This window comes from Oncorhynchus kisutch, linkage group LG18, assembly GCF_002021735.2.
Source record: "Oncorhynchus kisutch isolate 150728-3 linkage group LG18, Okis_V2, whole genome shotgun sequence".
Classification (NCBI taxonomy): Eukaryota; Metazoa; Chordata; class Actinopteri; order Salmoniformes; family Salmonidae; genus Oncorhynchus; species Oncorhynchus kisutch.
Window position 1 is genome coordinate 38,557,861 of NC_034191.2, and position 16,325 is coordinate 38,574,185.

The 16,325-nt window shown below is 44.3% G+C and overlaps 1 protein-coding gene across 1 annotated transcript in view; it reads right to left on the reverse strand.

Annotated features, from left to right (window-relative positions):
- The window catches only part of LOC109909589 (immunoglobulin superfamily member 11-like), a 114,999-nt gene that overhangs the window by 13,008 nt on the left and 85,666 nt on the right, over positions 1 to 16,325 (reverse strand). The window contains exons 2-4 of the mRNA XM_020508614.2: positions 12,098 to 12,261; positions 1,486 to 1,693; positions 903 to 1,058 (exon numbers count right to left, since the gene is read on the reverse strand). Of these exons, the coding sequence (XP_020364203.1) occupies positions 903 to 1,058; positions 1,486 to 1,693; positions 12,098 to 12,261 (528 nt within the window). The remainder of the gene's footprint in view (positions 1 to 902; positions 1,059 to 1,485; positions 1,694 to 12,097; positions 12,262 to 16,325) is intronic.

Sequence of the window (16,325 nt, forward strand, 5' to 3'; positions counted from 1 at the left end):
GCACATCTTATTTAGTATTATGCAGATATGTTACTTTACATAACAGCTTTATTCAACTTGCTTTAGGATATGGTACTGTAACTGGGACTACTGGCAAAAACCCAATAGAGGGCACCAAATCACTTACCGTAAAATGGCTGGTGTACATTATATATACACATTATATTTCTGTGCCTTGCTGATATAAACTAAATTACAGCGCCGTTGTTCATACGTCTGATAATGTATGGAGTATTACGTTATATTACACTACTGCCTTTAAGAAAAGGCTACCATAGGAGCTTGGAACAAACCACATAATCACTTAATCCAGATTCCTGGCCTAGATTTCACCCCTAACCTCTTCTCTGCAACATGGGCTGTTTTGCAGACAGATATCATGGTGACAGTGTTGGTACAGTTGATATCTACTGTGTAAAACAACACAGACAGGCAGGAGGAGGAGTGATGAAGGAAACCTAAGCCGATTAGTCCTTGTGGAGGGTAGCCTTGTGTTGAAGTGAGCAGTAGTGTAGTACGGTAAGAATCACACTGTGCTGTGATGACACAGCTGGAGAGAGAGAGGAGAGGCCACTGCACGGCTCACACACACACACACACAAAACTGGGTCCGTATTCAGAAGAAAAGTCTCAGAGTAGAGTGGTGATATAGGATCAGTTTGCCTTGTAGATCATAATGAATAAAATGACTGGAACTGTTGACCAGCTGATCCTATATCAGCACTCCTACTCTGAGATGCTTTGTGAATGCAGGCCCTGAACTGGACCAGGGTGGGTGGTGGCACACTGAGGGGCAGAGTTGGGGGGCGGGTGGGCGGAAGCCACGGTGACGTTACCAAAGATACTTGATTTACCAGCGAAGGTGGGGCAAAAGGGCACGCCCACGGCCAGGGGTTTAATACCTTGCATGGCGGTGTGGGGCAGCTTGGGCAGCGACTCCAGTTTCACCCAGGTGTAGCTGGGCGTGGGGATCCCCTCCTCGCTGCTGCACATCAGCATGATGTCAGCGCCCACGTCCAGCGTGCCCTGGACACGGCATGAGGGCACCGACGGGGGCACTGGAGAGACAGAAAGGAGATAGAGGGGTATAGTTAGTACCTTAGCAATCAGCACAGACAGGTCCTAGCCTCCTGAAGAGGCATCGAGTCTTACATGTTACGTTACATTTGAGTAATTTATCAGATGCTCCTATCTAAAGCAGGTCTTGTTCTTATAGTATACACATACAGAACTGTGGTGTCCCAACATGCTATAAAGAGTCCTCTTTAAAACCAGCTTAGCACACTTATTTGTCAAAATAAATGTCATACAATAGAATTCTTACAATATGCAATGCGTTTACTCTTCCTAGTTTTAATGCATCCATTTTATCACAGTAGGCTATGCACTGTAGCCTGGTCTGTAGTCAAGTTAGAGTTGCCAGGCTATATGTGCATAGTATGCAACCCCTTAATTGTAATTCTAATGCAGCAGAGTGTGTTTTACCCAGCACGGTGAGGCCGATGACCCCGATGTTGCGCCCCCCTCTGTCGGGGAGGTTGTTGACCAGGCACTGGTAGGTCCCCGTGTCTGACAGCTGGGTGTTGTTGATGAAGATAGAGGCACTTGTACTCGGCATGGTGGCCACGAAACCCACCCGGCCATTTAAGTGGTTGGCTAGACTGAACACTTGGCCACCTTGGTAGATGATCACCTGAGATGAGAAAGACAAAAGGCAGAGATTCACTCACACCGTTTCTATGGAATATCATTAGTTTGACCTAACAAAGAACTTATGGATCGAAATGTTGGTCATTAGGTGGTCATTAGGAACGTACAGTGTGCAGGCCTTTCTGTTATTTTTCTAGCATGTGCAAATGACCACTTCTATTTCAATGGAACATCGGAGATTTTCTGTCTACTGTACATCCGGATGCGAGTTTGTGAAACTGTGGCCAACTGTGTCCATCCTGGGTCAGCAGGGGAAAGTGCATTACCTAGATGTCAATTGATGCAGAGCTTTATATTGGGGTACAAACATAATGAATAGATTAATTTTGAGGAAATAAAGGGTATGACAATATCTAATATCTTAAATGTGAATGGAAAAACAATCACTGAGGTTAAATGTAATCGTAGAAAGTTAATCAAAAACCTTTCTCTGCTACACACTAGAGATAATTCAACAAGCAATGTTTAATTAAGTTAATTAAAATGCAATACTTCATCCCACAGTTAAATAAAAACCAAACAACAGAGAATCAACAGCCAGGCAAGTGAGTGGATGAGGATTCTGGATACTGAAGGGTGCAGGTGCAACAAACAGTCACAAGAGGGCGACCTAGTGTTGCAGTATATACTGAAGCATCACTTGACAACTGAAAGGATGGAAGGTGGTCCATCCATGTATAACATAGATGTTCTTGAATGATAACACACAGAATATGATAATAAAAAAATATCCTGAACTATACAAGTATGTTACATTACAACAAGCATGAATTCAAGAGCAGCTTACAAGCTTTCAAATTGTGAGCAAAAAGAGGGGCACACACAGCTCAATAGTCAACATACTGTTTCCATCACACACAACAAGGAACTAAAACACCAAACTATGGTAACTATGGTAATAATATGAAGAAGCCTAGCCCCATTGACATGGTCAATTCATCTGCAATGCAATTTCTCCTCTGTAAAGTGATGCCAAAGTGGAAAAACATCCAGAAAAATACAAGTACTATTGAAAATAAACCTCCTGTTGATTTGAGCTCTTCCAAGCTGCAGGTTTGAGAGTCGGAGGTGTTCAAAAGCTTTTTGTTGCTTTGAACTCTGATAGAAGCAGCCATTTGTGCGCACCTTCTAAATAAATAAAAACACCTAACCCTTCAGCCAGGCACACAAAAGCATGCTGGGGAATCAGGGAGGCTATTCAGCTGTGTTTGAAAGAACACCCATTGAACTGTCCTGTTCAAAGGACCCAGGGATTCACAGAACCATCTCAGTAACGCTGCGTGATGTTCTCCCCTCTCCCTTCCTCCCTCCATCCCTTCCTGTATCCCTCCCTCCAACCGGCTGCTTAACTGCATGTAAATTGCGGCGCCGCAGTTTCCTGAGCGCTGTACGCTCCAGTGTGCAAATCGCAGTGATCCCTAGTAAGAACTGGCATGGACCCAAAGACCATGTCCACTGCCATATTCCTCTTGCTATCCCATCCCCTCTCCCTGTAAACCAATGAACAACCCCCGCTCCCAACATTCTCATCAGCCATGACATGGCTTGTATTCATTAGGGCAAAACGTTGCAAAATGTTGAAAACAAGCGTTTCTCATTGGGCAAGTTCAGATAGTATCGGCCCATTTTCTTCCATTTCGTGCCTAGTGAACAGGATCCTGGTGTACGACCCTGGTCTGGATCATCTCCTATACCTCCTATAAAACCCAGCATCAGGATACAGCAGTGGTTTATTAGGGAGTAAAGGAGAATGGACAGCTTAATTTCCAAGGCTCTACCCACCAGGCCTCACCGTCTGCACGCAATCGGGCTTAAAGCGGGAAGCAGCAGTTGAAACAATAACAAAGCGCCCTCCTCACCACTGATTCGCATAAAAACTGAGGGATGGGGCTAAAGAAATGTAACCACTCTCAAATTCATAGACAGAGCTATAGATGCAAGTACTGACCATCCATGATATCAAATGTATAGTTTAAACCATATTTTGAGGCTATACAGTGTTTGTTTACATTTACTTTGTTTACAAACATTGGAGTGAATCAAGCTTCTACTGTATTTTGAGTCCCGATGAAGTACAACAGTTGAACTAAGCTCATGAGGCATTTAAGTTATTTTCTACAAGAATCAAATCGGTATATACAGTGACGTCCGAAAGACATTTTCCACATTTTGTTACGTTACAGCCTTATTCTCAAATAGATTAAATAAAACAATTTCCTTAGCAATCTACACACAGTACCCCATAATTCAAAGCGAAAACGGGTTTTTAGAAATTTTGCAAATGTATTAAAATCAGAAATACCATACTTACATAAGTATTCAGACCCTTTGCTACAGTATGAGACTCGAAATTGAGCTCAGGTGCATCCTGTTTCCATTGATCATCCTTGAGATGTTTATAAAACATGATTGGAGTCCACCTGTGGTCAATGATTTGGAAAGGCACACGCCGGTCTTTATAAGGTCCCACAGATGACAGTGCATGTCAGTGCATGTCCGTAGAGACAGGATCGTGCCAAGGCACAGATCTGGGGAAGGGTACCAAAACATTTCTGCAGCATTGAAGGCCCGCAAGAACACACCGGCCTCCATTCTTAAATGGAATAAGTTTGGAACCACCAAGTCACTTCCTACAGCTGGCCGCTCGGCCAAACTGAGCAATCGGGGGAGAAGGGCCTTGGTCAGGGAGGTGACCAAGAACCCGAATGTCTCTCTGACAGAGCTCTAGAGTTCCTCGGTGGGGATGGGAGACTCTTTCAGAAGGACAACCATCTCTGCAGCACTCCACCAATTAGGCATTTATTGTAGAGTGGTCAGACAGAAGCCACTCCTCAGTAAAAGCACATGACAGACCGCTTGGAGTTTGCCAAAAGGCGTACCTAAAGACTCTCAGAACATGAGAAACAAGACTCTCTGGTCTGAGGAAACCAAGATTGAACTCTTTGGCCTGAATGTCAAGTGTCACTTCTGGAGGAAACCTGGCACCATCCCTACAGTGAAGAGTGGTGGTGGCAGCATCATGTTGTGGGGATATTTTTCAGCGGCAGGGACTGGGAGACTAGTCAGGATTGAGGCAAAGACGAACTGAGCAAAGTACAGAGAGATCATTGATGAAAATCTGCTCCAGAGCGCTCAGGACCTCAGACTGGGGCGAAGGTTCACCTTCCAACGTGACAATGATCCTAAGCAAACAGCCAAGACAACACAGGAGTGACTTCGGGACAAGTTTCTGAATGTCCTTGAGTGGCCCAGCCAGAGCCCGGACTTGAACCCAATCTTACATCTCTGGAGAGACCTAAAAATAGCTGTTCAGCCACGCTCCCCATCCAACCTGACAAAGCTTGAGAGGATCTGCAAAGAAGAATGGGAGAAACTCCCCAAATGCAGGTGTGCCATACTAGTAGCGTCATACCCAGGAAGACTCGAGGCTGTAATCGCTGACAAAGGTGCTTCAACAAAAGTACTGAGTAAAGGGTCTGAATACTTATGTAAATGTGATATTTCAGTTTTCTATTATTAATAAATTAGCAAAAACAATCTAAAAACGAGTCTTTCCTTTGTCATTATGGGGTATTGTGTGTACAACATTTCTTAAAATCCGACCCATATACTATGTTCTTAGATTATTTTTTTAAATTCCCTAGTACAGCCACTATTGAAGGCTATCAAATGCCTTCTCAAATATGTCCTCTGGTGGTCAAACTAGCACTAACTAGCATTAATGGTAAAAATGTCTGACACTTAAATAACGTGCCACAGAATTCTGCGGCACCATGCAAGCTGTGCTGCAGTACGCTGCATCTTTTAAAGTACAATCCACTGTAGGTTGATGAGGAAAAAATGTAATCACTTTCAGAGTAAGGCTGTAACCTAACAAAATGTGGAAAAAGGCAAAGGGTCTGTATCCACTGTATCCGTCCCAAAGTATATGTAGCTACTGCAGCCTGCCCTTTTGATCTGAAGCTAAACATGGAAGATTAGAGTAAACAAACAGAAGAATTAGAAGATCTCTCTTTGCGAAGTGAGCAGAGGGATATGATCGTCAGTCAGCCTAAAAGGTTGATGGTTGCTAAGTGTTGAGTCTTTGAGGAGCCCGGCTGATGTTCTCACGTTTAATCTAAAGCTTGGTGAACGAAACTCTATCAACAACTTATTTACATCTTATTCATGACCTCAGGGATGGTCTTAAAGATACCAAATACACGAAGCAGTCAGAGAGAGTCTGCACTAATAAACAAACAAGTATGCATAGGCCTATGTCTGGTACGTGAGGAAAGGAAGAGTTAGTGTGCATTGTAAAGGCTTTCTTTCATTCCATACAATGGATACCGGTCCCAACATTAGAATACTGACGCCCAAAAGAATCGTCATCTGCTCAAAGTAGGGGTCCCACGAGGCCTGACATTTCCAGCGATAACACTCCTGTGGTTCTTTTCGAAAGAGTTATCAAATAAATTAATATAAATCATATCATTTTTATATCATATAAAATCATAAAATGGAACACTGTGATCAAACTTCACATGTGACATAACTTTGCACTTTAAATGACTGTACACTTTTCATTATGGCCTATTTTCGATTTTTTTAAATGATGCGTGCGTCATAAACTTACATTCATGAGATCATTTCAGAAATGATCCACGGTGTGTACGGCTCGAACCATAATCATTCACGACAGCCATTTCCTACAGAGTAGCCTTGCGCTGCCGCAACACTGGCAGCGGTGTACACTCAAACCACAGTGAACCTTTCAGACAGCCCACCAGACAACAGGAAGAAGCAGTACTAGCACGCTTGTGATAGAACTGGGAACAATGGCAAAGTTTCTCTATTTTGAAGCATTCACTGAACTTGCACCCGTACGAAATGTTGTTATGGTTAACGGCATTACTTTATATCACTGGTACTATTCCACGATTACTCTTAGGGAATAACTTCTGTAACTACCCTTTACTATGCATGTCAACTACAGACACTGACCCAGTCAGTACTTACCAAAGTGAAGTGGGAAGTACATTAGGTCATAATTGTATGTATTTATTGGCATGTTACCGGGTAATTACAACTGCTTATTCTACTGGTATTGACCCATGTTTTGAACCAATCTATTGTAACAGGTGGACAATTGTACACGCTTGTGCTGCACTCAAACTACTTCACCCAAGTTGATGAGTGTAGGTGCCTTCTATAATGTACTGTAGCTCTGATGAGGTGTTGTCGTTCTAGCCTAGAGCTGACTCTGTCTTCATCCTGTTTTAGTGGTGCCTGAAAGCCTGAAGTGGCGCGCGCACACCCATATACACACACAGCACATCTGTACTCCTCTGAGACTACGTCACCAAATGAATGTGGTGAAATAATTCCTCCCTGCTAGAATCATCCACACACAATGTTTCCCGAGCCTCGCCATTTACACCAAAAGGGTGCTCAGACAGGCGTGAAGGAGGTTAAGGCAGCCGATTGCTCGATGTTAGCAATTCACTCTCCATCTGTGCGTTTGACTGTGTCAAAACAGCCTCTGCGTGTGTGTGTGTGTGTGCATGTAGATACCTGTGCAGTGCAACCTTGTGTGTAGGTGTGGTGTGTGAGCATGGTGCATGTGTGCACATTTGGATAAGTATTTTTCAGTTGAATGCACCTCGAAGTACAGTATGTATGTTTTTCTGAGTATGGTTACTCTGTGTGTGTGTGTGTGTGTGTGTGTGTGTGTGTGTGTGTGTGTGTGTGTGTGTGTGTGTGTGTGTGTGTGTGTGTGTGTGTGTGTGTGTGTGTGTGTGTGTGTGTGTGTGTGTGTGTGTGTATTTATTACTCAAGGGCGCAACTTTCACCACCCACACATTCTACGTCCGGCGCCGACAGAGATGGCCGCCTCGCTTCGCGTTCCTAGGAAACTATGCAGTTTTTAGTTTTTTTTATTTGTTATTTCTTACATTGGTACCCCAGGTCATCTTAGGTTTCATTACATACAGTCGAGAAGAACTACTGCACATAAGAGCAGCGTCAACTCACCATCAGTACGACCAAGAATATGACTTTCGCAAAGCGGATCCTGTGTTCTGCCTTCCACCCAGGACAACGGAATGGATCCCTGCCTGCGACCCAAAACAAAGACGTCGTAAAAGAGGGAAATGTAGCGGTCTTCTGGTCAGGCTCCGGAGACGGGCGCATCGCGCACCACTCCCTAGCATACTACTCGCCAATGTCCAGTCTCTTGACAACAAGGTTGATGAAATCCGAGAAAGGGTGGCATTCCAGAGGGACATCAGAGACTGTAACGTTCTTTGCTTCACGGAAACATGGCTCACTCGAGAGACGCTAACGGAATCAGTGCAGCCAGCTGGTTTCTTCACGCATCGCGCCGACAGAAACAAACATCTTTCTGGTAAGAGGGGCGGGGGCGTATGCCTTATGATTAACGAGACGTGGTGTGATCACAACAACACCAACAACAACATACAGGAACTGAAGTCCTTCTGTTCACCTGACTTCCTCACAATCAAATGTCGTCCGCATTATCTACCAAGGGAATTCTCCTTGATTATAATCACAGCCGTATACATTCCCCCCCAAGCAGCCACATCGATGGCCCTGAACAAACTTGATTTGACTCTTTGCAAACTGGAGACCACATATCCTGAGGCTGCATTCATTGTAGCTGGGGATTTTAACAAGGCTAATCTGAAAACAAGACTCCCTAAATTGTTTCAGCATATCGATTGCGCAACCAGGGCTGGTAAAACCTTGGATCATTGCTATTCTAACTTCCGCGACGCATATAAGGCCCTCCCCCGCCCTCCTTTCGGAAAAGCTGACCACGACTCCATTTTGTTGCTCCTGCCTACAAACAGAAACTAAAACAAGAAGCTCCCGCGCTCAGGTCTGTTCAACGCTGGTCCGACCAATCTGATTCCATGCTTCAAGACTGCTTCGATCATGCGGACTGGGATATGTTCCGCATTGCATCCAACAACAACATTGACAAATCCGCTGATTCGGTGAGCGAGTTCATTAGAAAGTGCATTGATGATGTCGTTCCCATAGCAACGATTAAAACATTCCCAAACCAGAAACCGTGGATTGATGGCAGCATTCGCGTGAAACTGAAAGAGCGAACCCCTGATTTTCACCAGGGAAAGGTGACCGGAAACATGACCGAATACAAACAGTGTAGCTATTCCCTCTGCAAGGCAATCAAACAAGCTAAGCGTCAGTATAGAGAAAGTAGAGCCACAATTCAACGGCTCAGACACAAGAGGTATGTGGCAGGGTCTACAGTCAATCACGGATTACAAAAAGAAAACCAGCCCCGTCACGGACCAGGATGTCTTGCTCCCAGGCTGACTAAATAACTTTTTTGCCCGCTTTGAGGACAATACAGTGCCACTGACACGGCCCGCAACCAAAACCTGGGGCCTCTACTTCACTGCAGCTGAGGTGAGGAAAACTTTTAAACGTGTTAACCCTCGCAAGGCTACAGACCCAGACGGCATCCCCAGCCGCGTCCTCAGAGCATGCGCAGACCAGTTGGCTGGTGTGTTTACGGACATATTCAATCAATCCTTATCCCAGTCTGGTGTTCCCACATGCTTCAAGATGGCCACCATTGTCCCTGTTCCCAAGAAAGCTAAGGTAACTGAGCTAAACGACTACCGCCCCGTAGCATTCACTTCCGTCATCATGAAGTGCTTTGAGAGACTAGTCAAGAGCCATATCACCTCCACCCTACCTGACACCCTAGACCCACTCCAATTTGCTTACCGCCCAAATAGGTCCACAGACGATACAATCTCAACCACAATGCACACTGCCCTAACCCATCTGGACAAGAGGAATACCTATGTGAGAATGCTGTTCATCGACTACAGCTCAGCATTTAACACCATAGTACCCTCCAAACTCGTCATCAAGTTCGAGACCCTGGGTCTCGACCCCGCCCTGTGCAACTGGGTACTGGACTTCCTGACGGGTCGCCCCCAGGTGGTGAGGGTAGGTAACAACATCTCCACCCCGCTGATCCTCAACAATGGGGATCCACAAGGGTGCGTTCTGAGCCCTCTCCTGTACTACCTGTTCACCCATGACTGCATGGCCATGCACGCCTCCAACTCAATCATCAAGTTTGCTTGATTACCAACAACGACGAGACGGCCTACAGGGTGAGGGCCCTCGGAGGGTGATGTCAGGAAAATAACCTCACACTCAATGTCAACAAAACAAAGGAGATGATTGTGGACTTCAGGAAACAGCAGAGGGAGCACCCCCCTATCCACATTGATGGGACAGTAGCGGAGAGGGTAGTAAGTTTTAAGTTCCTCAGCGTACACATCACGGACAAACTGAATTGGTCCACCCACACAGACAGAGTCGTGAAGAAGGCGCAGTAGCACCTCTTCAACCTCAGGAGGCTGAAGAAATTCGGCTTGTCACCAAAAGCACTCACAAACTTCTACAAATGCACAATCGAGAGCATCCTGTCGGGCTGTATCACCGCCTGGTACGGCAACTGCTCCGCCCACAACCGTAAGGCTCTGTTAAACAGCCACCACTAACATTGAGTGGCTGCTGCCAACACACTGACTCAACTCCAGCCACTTTAATAATGGGAATTGATGGAAATTGATGTAAAATATATCGTTAGCCACGTTAAACAATGCTACTTAATAAAATGTTTACATACCCTACATTCCTCATCTCTATATGTATATACTGAACTCGATACCATCTACTGCATCTTGCCTATGCCGTTCTGTACCATCACTCATTCATATATCTTTATGTACATGTTCTTTATCCCCTTACACTTGTGTGTATAAGGTAGTAGTTGTGGAAATGTTAGGTTAGATTACTCGTTGGTTATTACTGCATTGTCGGAACTAGAAGCACAAGCATTTCACTACACTCGCATTAACATCTGCTAACCATGTGTATGTGACAAATCAATTTGATTTGATTTGAAATTGCATTTTTGTCACACCCAGTTTTATCATTGTGATACAAAACGAGGCAACAGTGTGCTTTAGGACTATGCGGACGCCTCCGAGCGGTCGGGTAGTGTCACGTTCTGACCTTTATTTCCTTTGTTTTGTCATTATTTCGTATGGTCAGGGCGTGAGTGGGGTGGGCAGTCTATGTTTGTTTTTCTATGATTTGGGTATTTCTATGTTCGGCCTAGTATGGTTCTCAATCAGAGGCAGGTGTCATTAGTTGTCTCTGATTGAGAATCATACTTAGGTAGCCTGGGTTTCACTGTGTGTTTGTGGGTGTTTGTTTCCATGTCTGTGTTTTTCACCACACGGTACTGTTTTGGGTTTCGTTCATTCCACGGTTATTGTTTTTGTATTCAGTTGTTCATGTGTCCATTTTCGTATTAAAAGAACCATGGACACTTACCACGCCACATATTGGTCCTCTGATCCTTCTCGCCTCTCCTCTTCGGAAGAAGAGGAGGAAATCCCTTACAGGTAGGCTGTTTGGAGTGTTTATCTGACTGGATAAATAAATACATATAATTATGTCCCCCCCACTTCTAAAACCAAAGTTACACCCCTGTTATTACTTCTCATTGTGCGTGTGTGTGTGTGTGTGGTGTGTGTCCACGCATGTGTGTGCTTGTCTGCCTGATTGTGTGAGTGTGTGTGTGTGCGTGCTCCCACTCATCCGTGTGTTTATCTGAGTGTGTGTGTGCATGTGTGCCTGTGTGTGTGGCGAGAACAGCTGCTCCAGGTTAATTAGTGCATAAGATTATTATGTTATGTGGATGAGGTTAAACGTGTTGGAGGCAGGTGAGGTTGTGACGCCTGCAGCTGCAGATGAGAGAAAATCAAACTGAATCAAAGAGCCAGGAGAAACCTGCGTGCTTTGTTTCATGGCCTTACAACACAACAGCGACCTTCTTTGGGCATACAGGAGCAGCCGCTTACATCCGGTTCTGGCTTGGCTATAGATAAAGTCTGCACATGCTTCATGTTCACAGGGACTAGTCTGGTGTGCCAGGCGTGTGCTGTTTGTGCCGTACGCCACGCTCCAAACACTACAATACCCGGGTGGCCTGGCACAGATGCATGCAGTGTGATTATTGTCCCGAGTGTGACGCATGTGGATCCCATGGGAAAACAGTACAGTATATTCACAAATCCTCATTGAGGTGACCAGTCGGGCATGTCAATAAAGTTGTGTTGAGAGATTTTGTTGGTTAGGGAGTGCGTAGGTGTATGGGACTGTGGAGAAGGATGTGATGGTGGTGTATGGGCTGGTAACCTTGCCTGAGTCCTGAAGACGTTTTAGCTTTCTACAGCTGATGCCTAGGCTTTAGCTCAGAGGGATAACACGGTTTTGAGGCACACAGTCTACGCAGATCACATAAACATGTTTAGAGGAGGTTTACCTGTTCGGGCTGGTTGGCATTGGACAGCGGGATGACCATCCAGATAATGTTGAGGTTGTTGAGGGCAGCGCTGGTGGAGAAGGAGCAGGGCAAGATGGCCGCCTGGCCGCGGGCTACCTGGATGCTGCTCTGGGTCACTGTGACATCCAACGCCCTCACGCTCACTACAGAGAAAAACATACAGAGAGAGATTTAGTGGGTGGAGAGACATTTCTGAGAGACATTTCCTGTATCTGAGGTCACGTTTAGTCTAATGGCACAACGTAATGGCACAACGTTATCTCAACATTTCCATCTGCACAGCAAAATAAACACAATGTCATATCAAAGCTACTCTTTTCAAATGTTCTCCACAGATAAACAAACATCCAAGTCTATTTTGAAATATCACAAAAAATATGTACAAACTAAATATATACAAGAAAAGCAGGAATACTAATGACTATATCATGTGTACTTTTGCCGACCCTCTATAGGCCACCAACTTTCTATCTATACGAACAGTAGGATCGGTTTCCTATCATCCCAAATGAACCAATCGGTATCCTGTTTAGCGGTCATGAAATAGATAGATGGGGGGGAAAGGATGTACAACAACCTATTTCTGGAGCCGCTAAACATATTAAAGTCTCAATTGGGTTACATCCTACCGTAAAATGTATCTATCTATGTTCAAGGCCCGGTGGGAGTAATCTTATCTGGACATAGTGAGGAACACAATGCCCATAATCAACTTAGAGAAATTTGGCATGTCCTGAGTCCTTCTCTACCATAATGCAGGATGATGATGCTGACATAAACCAATTGTATAGGTAGGAGTATGCATGTAGCCAGCTGCCACGTTATTATCACTGACACGTTGCTCCTTCCTTGTCTGACTAAAATCACTTCCTACGCGTTGTTCCTCTGGCAAGCACACTTCAGCCTGGAGCCCAAGCTCCAGAAGGAGAGAAACACGAGAATCTCAGTGAGCACGTCTTGAGAGACAGTGTACCACACAGGCTAGCAACAGAGTTTTAAAAGTTCATTGCAGTAAAAAGTGTTTTTCCTTTTTTCTGTTTTGTATCATATAGTACATCTGCTGAAACTAACACTGTAAAAGTGTGAAAAAATTGTATCAGAGTTATTTCCTGATCATTTCTGGTTGAAAAGATCCTCTACACAGGACGTTATAAATCAGCAGGTTTTCATGTACTGAAAGGATTTTTGCTTGCCTGGTATAAGTTTGAATAGACAAATAACAAAGAGTTCCAATCCTCTCTGCCAGTAACAGCTAGTTTTACATTTTCCCCTCCCCACTCACACCAGTTCCAGCAAAAGTTCTGCTTGAGAAATGATTTTTTGTTATTTTTGTTTATTTTTGACAATTTTAAGGGAAAACTAGGAGAGAAAGGTACTAAATTGTTACCCAGAAATGATTTGATATTTAGATAAAAATGCCTGCATTGGGCCTTTAAACCCAATAGAATATAGACTAAAGCATTTAAAGGTAGGACTGGTTGAAACACTTCTCTGCAATATTACAAACTATATTAAGATGTTGTGGCTACTGCCACTCCATTGCTCTCAAGCTTTGCTTCTGCTTTACAATGTGGCTGTCAGGCTATTATTGTCTTTCAGGTCAAATCTGAGAAAGTTTATAAATAATGTTAAAAAAAGTCACTGTCAGTAATTTTAATGGTCAGTAATTTTTTCATTTTTCCGTTATTTTACCAGGTAAGTTGACTGAGAACACGTTCTTATTTGCAGCAACGTCCTGGGGAATAGTTACAGGGGAGAGGAGGGGGGATGAATGAGCCAATTGTAAACTGGGGATTATTAGAGGGCCAGATTGGGAATTTAGCCAGGACACCGGGGTTAACACCCCTACTCTTACGATAAGTGCCATGGGATCTTTAATGACCTCAGAGAGTCAGGACACCCTTTTAACGTCCCATCCGAAAGACGGCACCCTACACAGGGCAGTGTCCCCATAATACTGAGAAACTCCAATGATCTGTTTCTAAATCAATCTCTACATTTATCTCAGATTAGTGAGAAATTAAGGAAGTTAATACAACAAGAATATAAATTAATATAACGAAGGCTATGTATGGCCTTAGGTGACGGTGATCCATCCTTGACCTCAGGAGATTTTTTTCAAAGCCATGGAGGTCCCATTTCAATGGAACAACTCAAACCTCTGAACCCAAACAACAAATCTGGATTCTAGTAGAATTTGTATAATTTCAAATACTTTAGCTGCCCTTAGTGAGCTAGCCTGGCACAAAAGGAGCCAATGAAAATGTTCCAAAAGTGTCAACCCAGCCCATTTGGCACTCCAGGCCGCCACAATGAAACGCTCAAAGTATTTAAACGATTTCAAATGATATCTGAACCCAGGTCTGTTCTGAACCCAAAAGACATGAACACATGTTTTATTATTTATTTTTTTACCACTTTTTCATAGTATCCAATTGGTAATTACAGTCTTGTCTCATCGCTGCAACTCACATACTCAGACTCGAGAGAGGCGAAGGTCAAGAGTCATGCATCCTCTGAAACACAACCCAGCCAGACCGCACTGCTGCTTAACCCGGAAGCCAGCCACACCAATGTGTCAGAGGAAACACCGTACACCTGACGACCGTGTCAGCGTGCATTGCGCACTCGGCCCGCCACAGGAGTCGCTAGTGCAAAAAACATCCCTGCCGGCCAAGCCGTCCCCTAACCCGGATGACGCCGGGCCAGTTGTGCACCGCCCCATGGCTCTCCCGGTCGCGGCTGGCTGAGACAGAGCCTGGACTCGAAACAGGATAGTGACACGGCTAGCACTGTGATGCAGTGCCTTAGACCACTGCGCCACTCGGCATACATTTTTAATACTTTCTCAGCCCTATAATAAGTGTATTCTACAAAGTAGATAAAGCAGTAGAATGAAAGAAAGCCAGTCGCACGAGAAGAAAAAGGACCTTGAGGCAAAATGGAAGACACAAGCGCTTATCTTTTCCAAACTCCTCCAAGGCTGCATCTTTCTGCCCCGAACAGCTGGAGTCTCATTGTCAACACACTGGATTATGGGGACAAGTGCTCAAGAGCCTAAGCCCTCATGACTGCAGAATGCACCACACTCAAATCTTACTGCCTGGAGAGATGTATGCACATGGCCTGGCCATCCCTTGGGAACACACAAAGCATTGGGGAAACTGAGTGACATTTGAGTTGCTAGATAGACATTATCTAACGCCAAAGAAAGGAAAAGTGATCGGCTGGCATGCCTGATAGTGTTGCAGTGCTTAACCTGTTGGTGGAAAAGTGAAAATGGCCATTCCCAGGACTTTTAAATGGTATACCCAAACTTGTGAGTACTTAATGGTGGATAATGGACTACTAAAAGTACTTAGTGATGTATCTTAAAATGTAATGGGCTGATGAGGAGTCAGAACAGCCCCAGCATACCAGCCAGAATCCACTCCCACACCCATTCCCTCCGCCATCCTTAGATAAGAGGCCTCAAGGAGAAATGTACAGTACCACCTGTTTGGCAATGGATTCCTGTAGGCCCATTTTATTAAACCCTCATAAGGTCACCAGAATGTGAATGTTTGTTCGAAAAACTACATGAATAATCAGTTGACCACTTCACATGTTTTAGTTTTTTCATGTATCTCTTTTCTGTGAGAGAGAGCTGCACCAGCCCTACTTTATTTCTTAATATGTATTTAACCTTTATTTAACTAGGCAAGTCGGTTAAGAACAAATCCTTATTTACAATGACGGCCTACAACAAACGACGTTGGGCCAATTGTGCGCCGCCCTATGGGTCTCCCAATCACGTCCGGTTGTGATACAGCCTGGCTCTACTTGGCAAAAATTGGTTGAATCAGCATTGTTTCCATGTAATTTCAACAACAAAAATGACATGTGATGATGTTGAATCAACTTGGAAAACTTATTGGAAATTGCAAAAAGTCATTAACGCAAGATAATTTAGTCTTTTAATCTTTTTTTTAACCTAAATCCACTGACATGGTGACATTTTTTGTTGATTTCACGTCAGCTGACAACTCTACCAAAACTAGACATTTAAGGGATGTCTGTAGCCAATGGGGAAGCTCTGAAAAATTAAATGCTCATGCATAAATTAAGTGTCCACAGAAAGAGTAAGGGAACCGTCCTTTTTATGAAAAAATATTTGCTCAAACCAAGTCTTGTAGTTTGGAGTTGAACCACTCACGCTTGAGTGCTA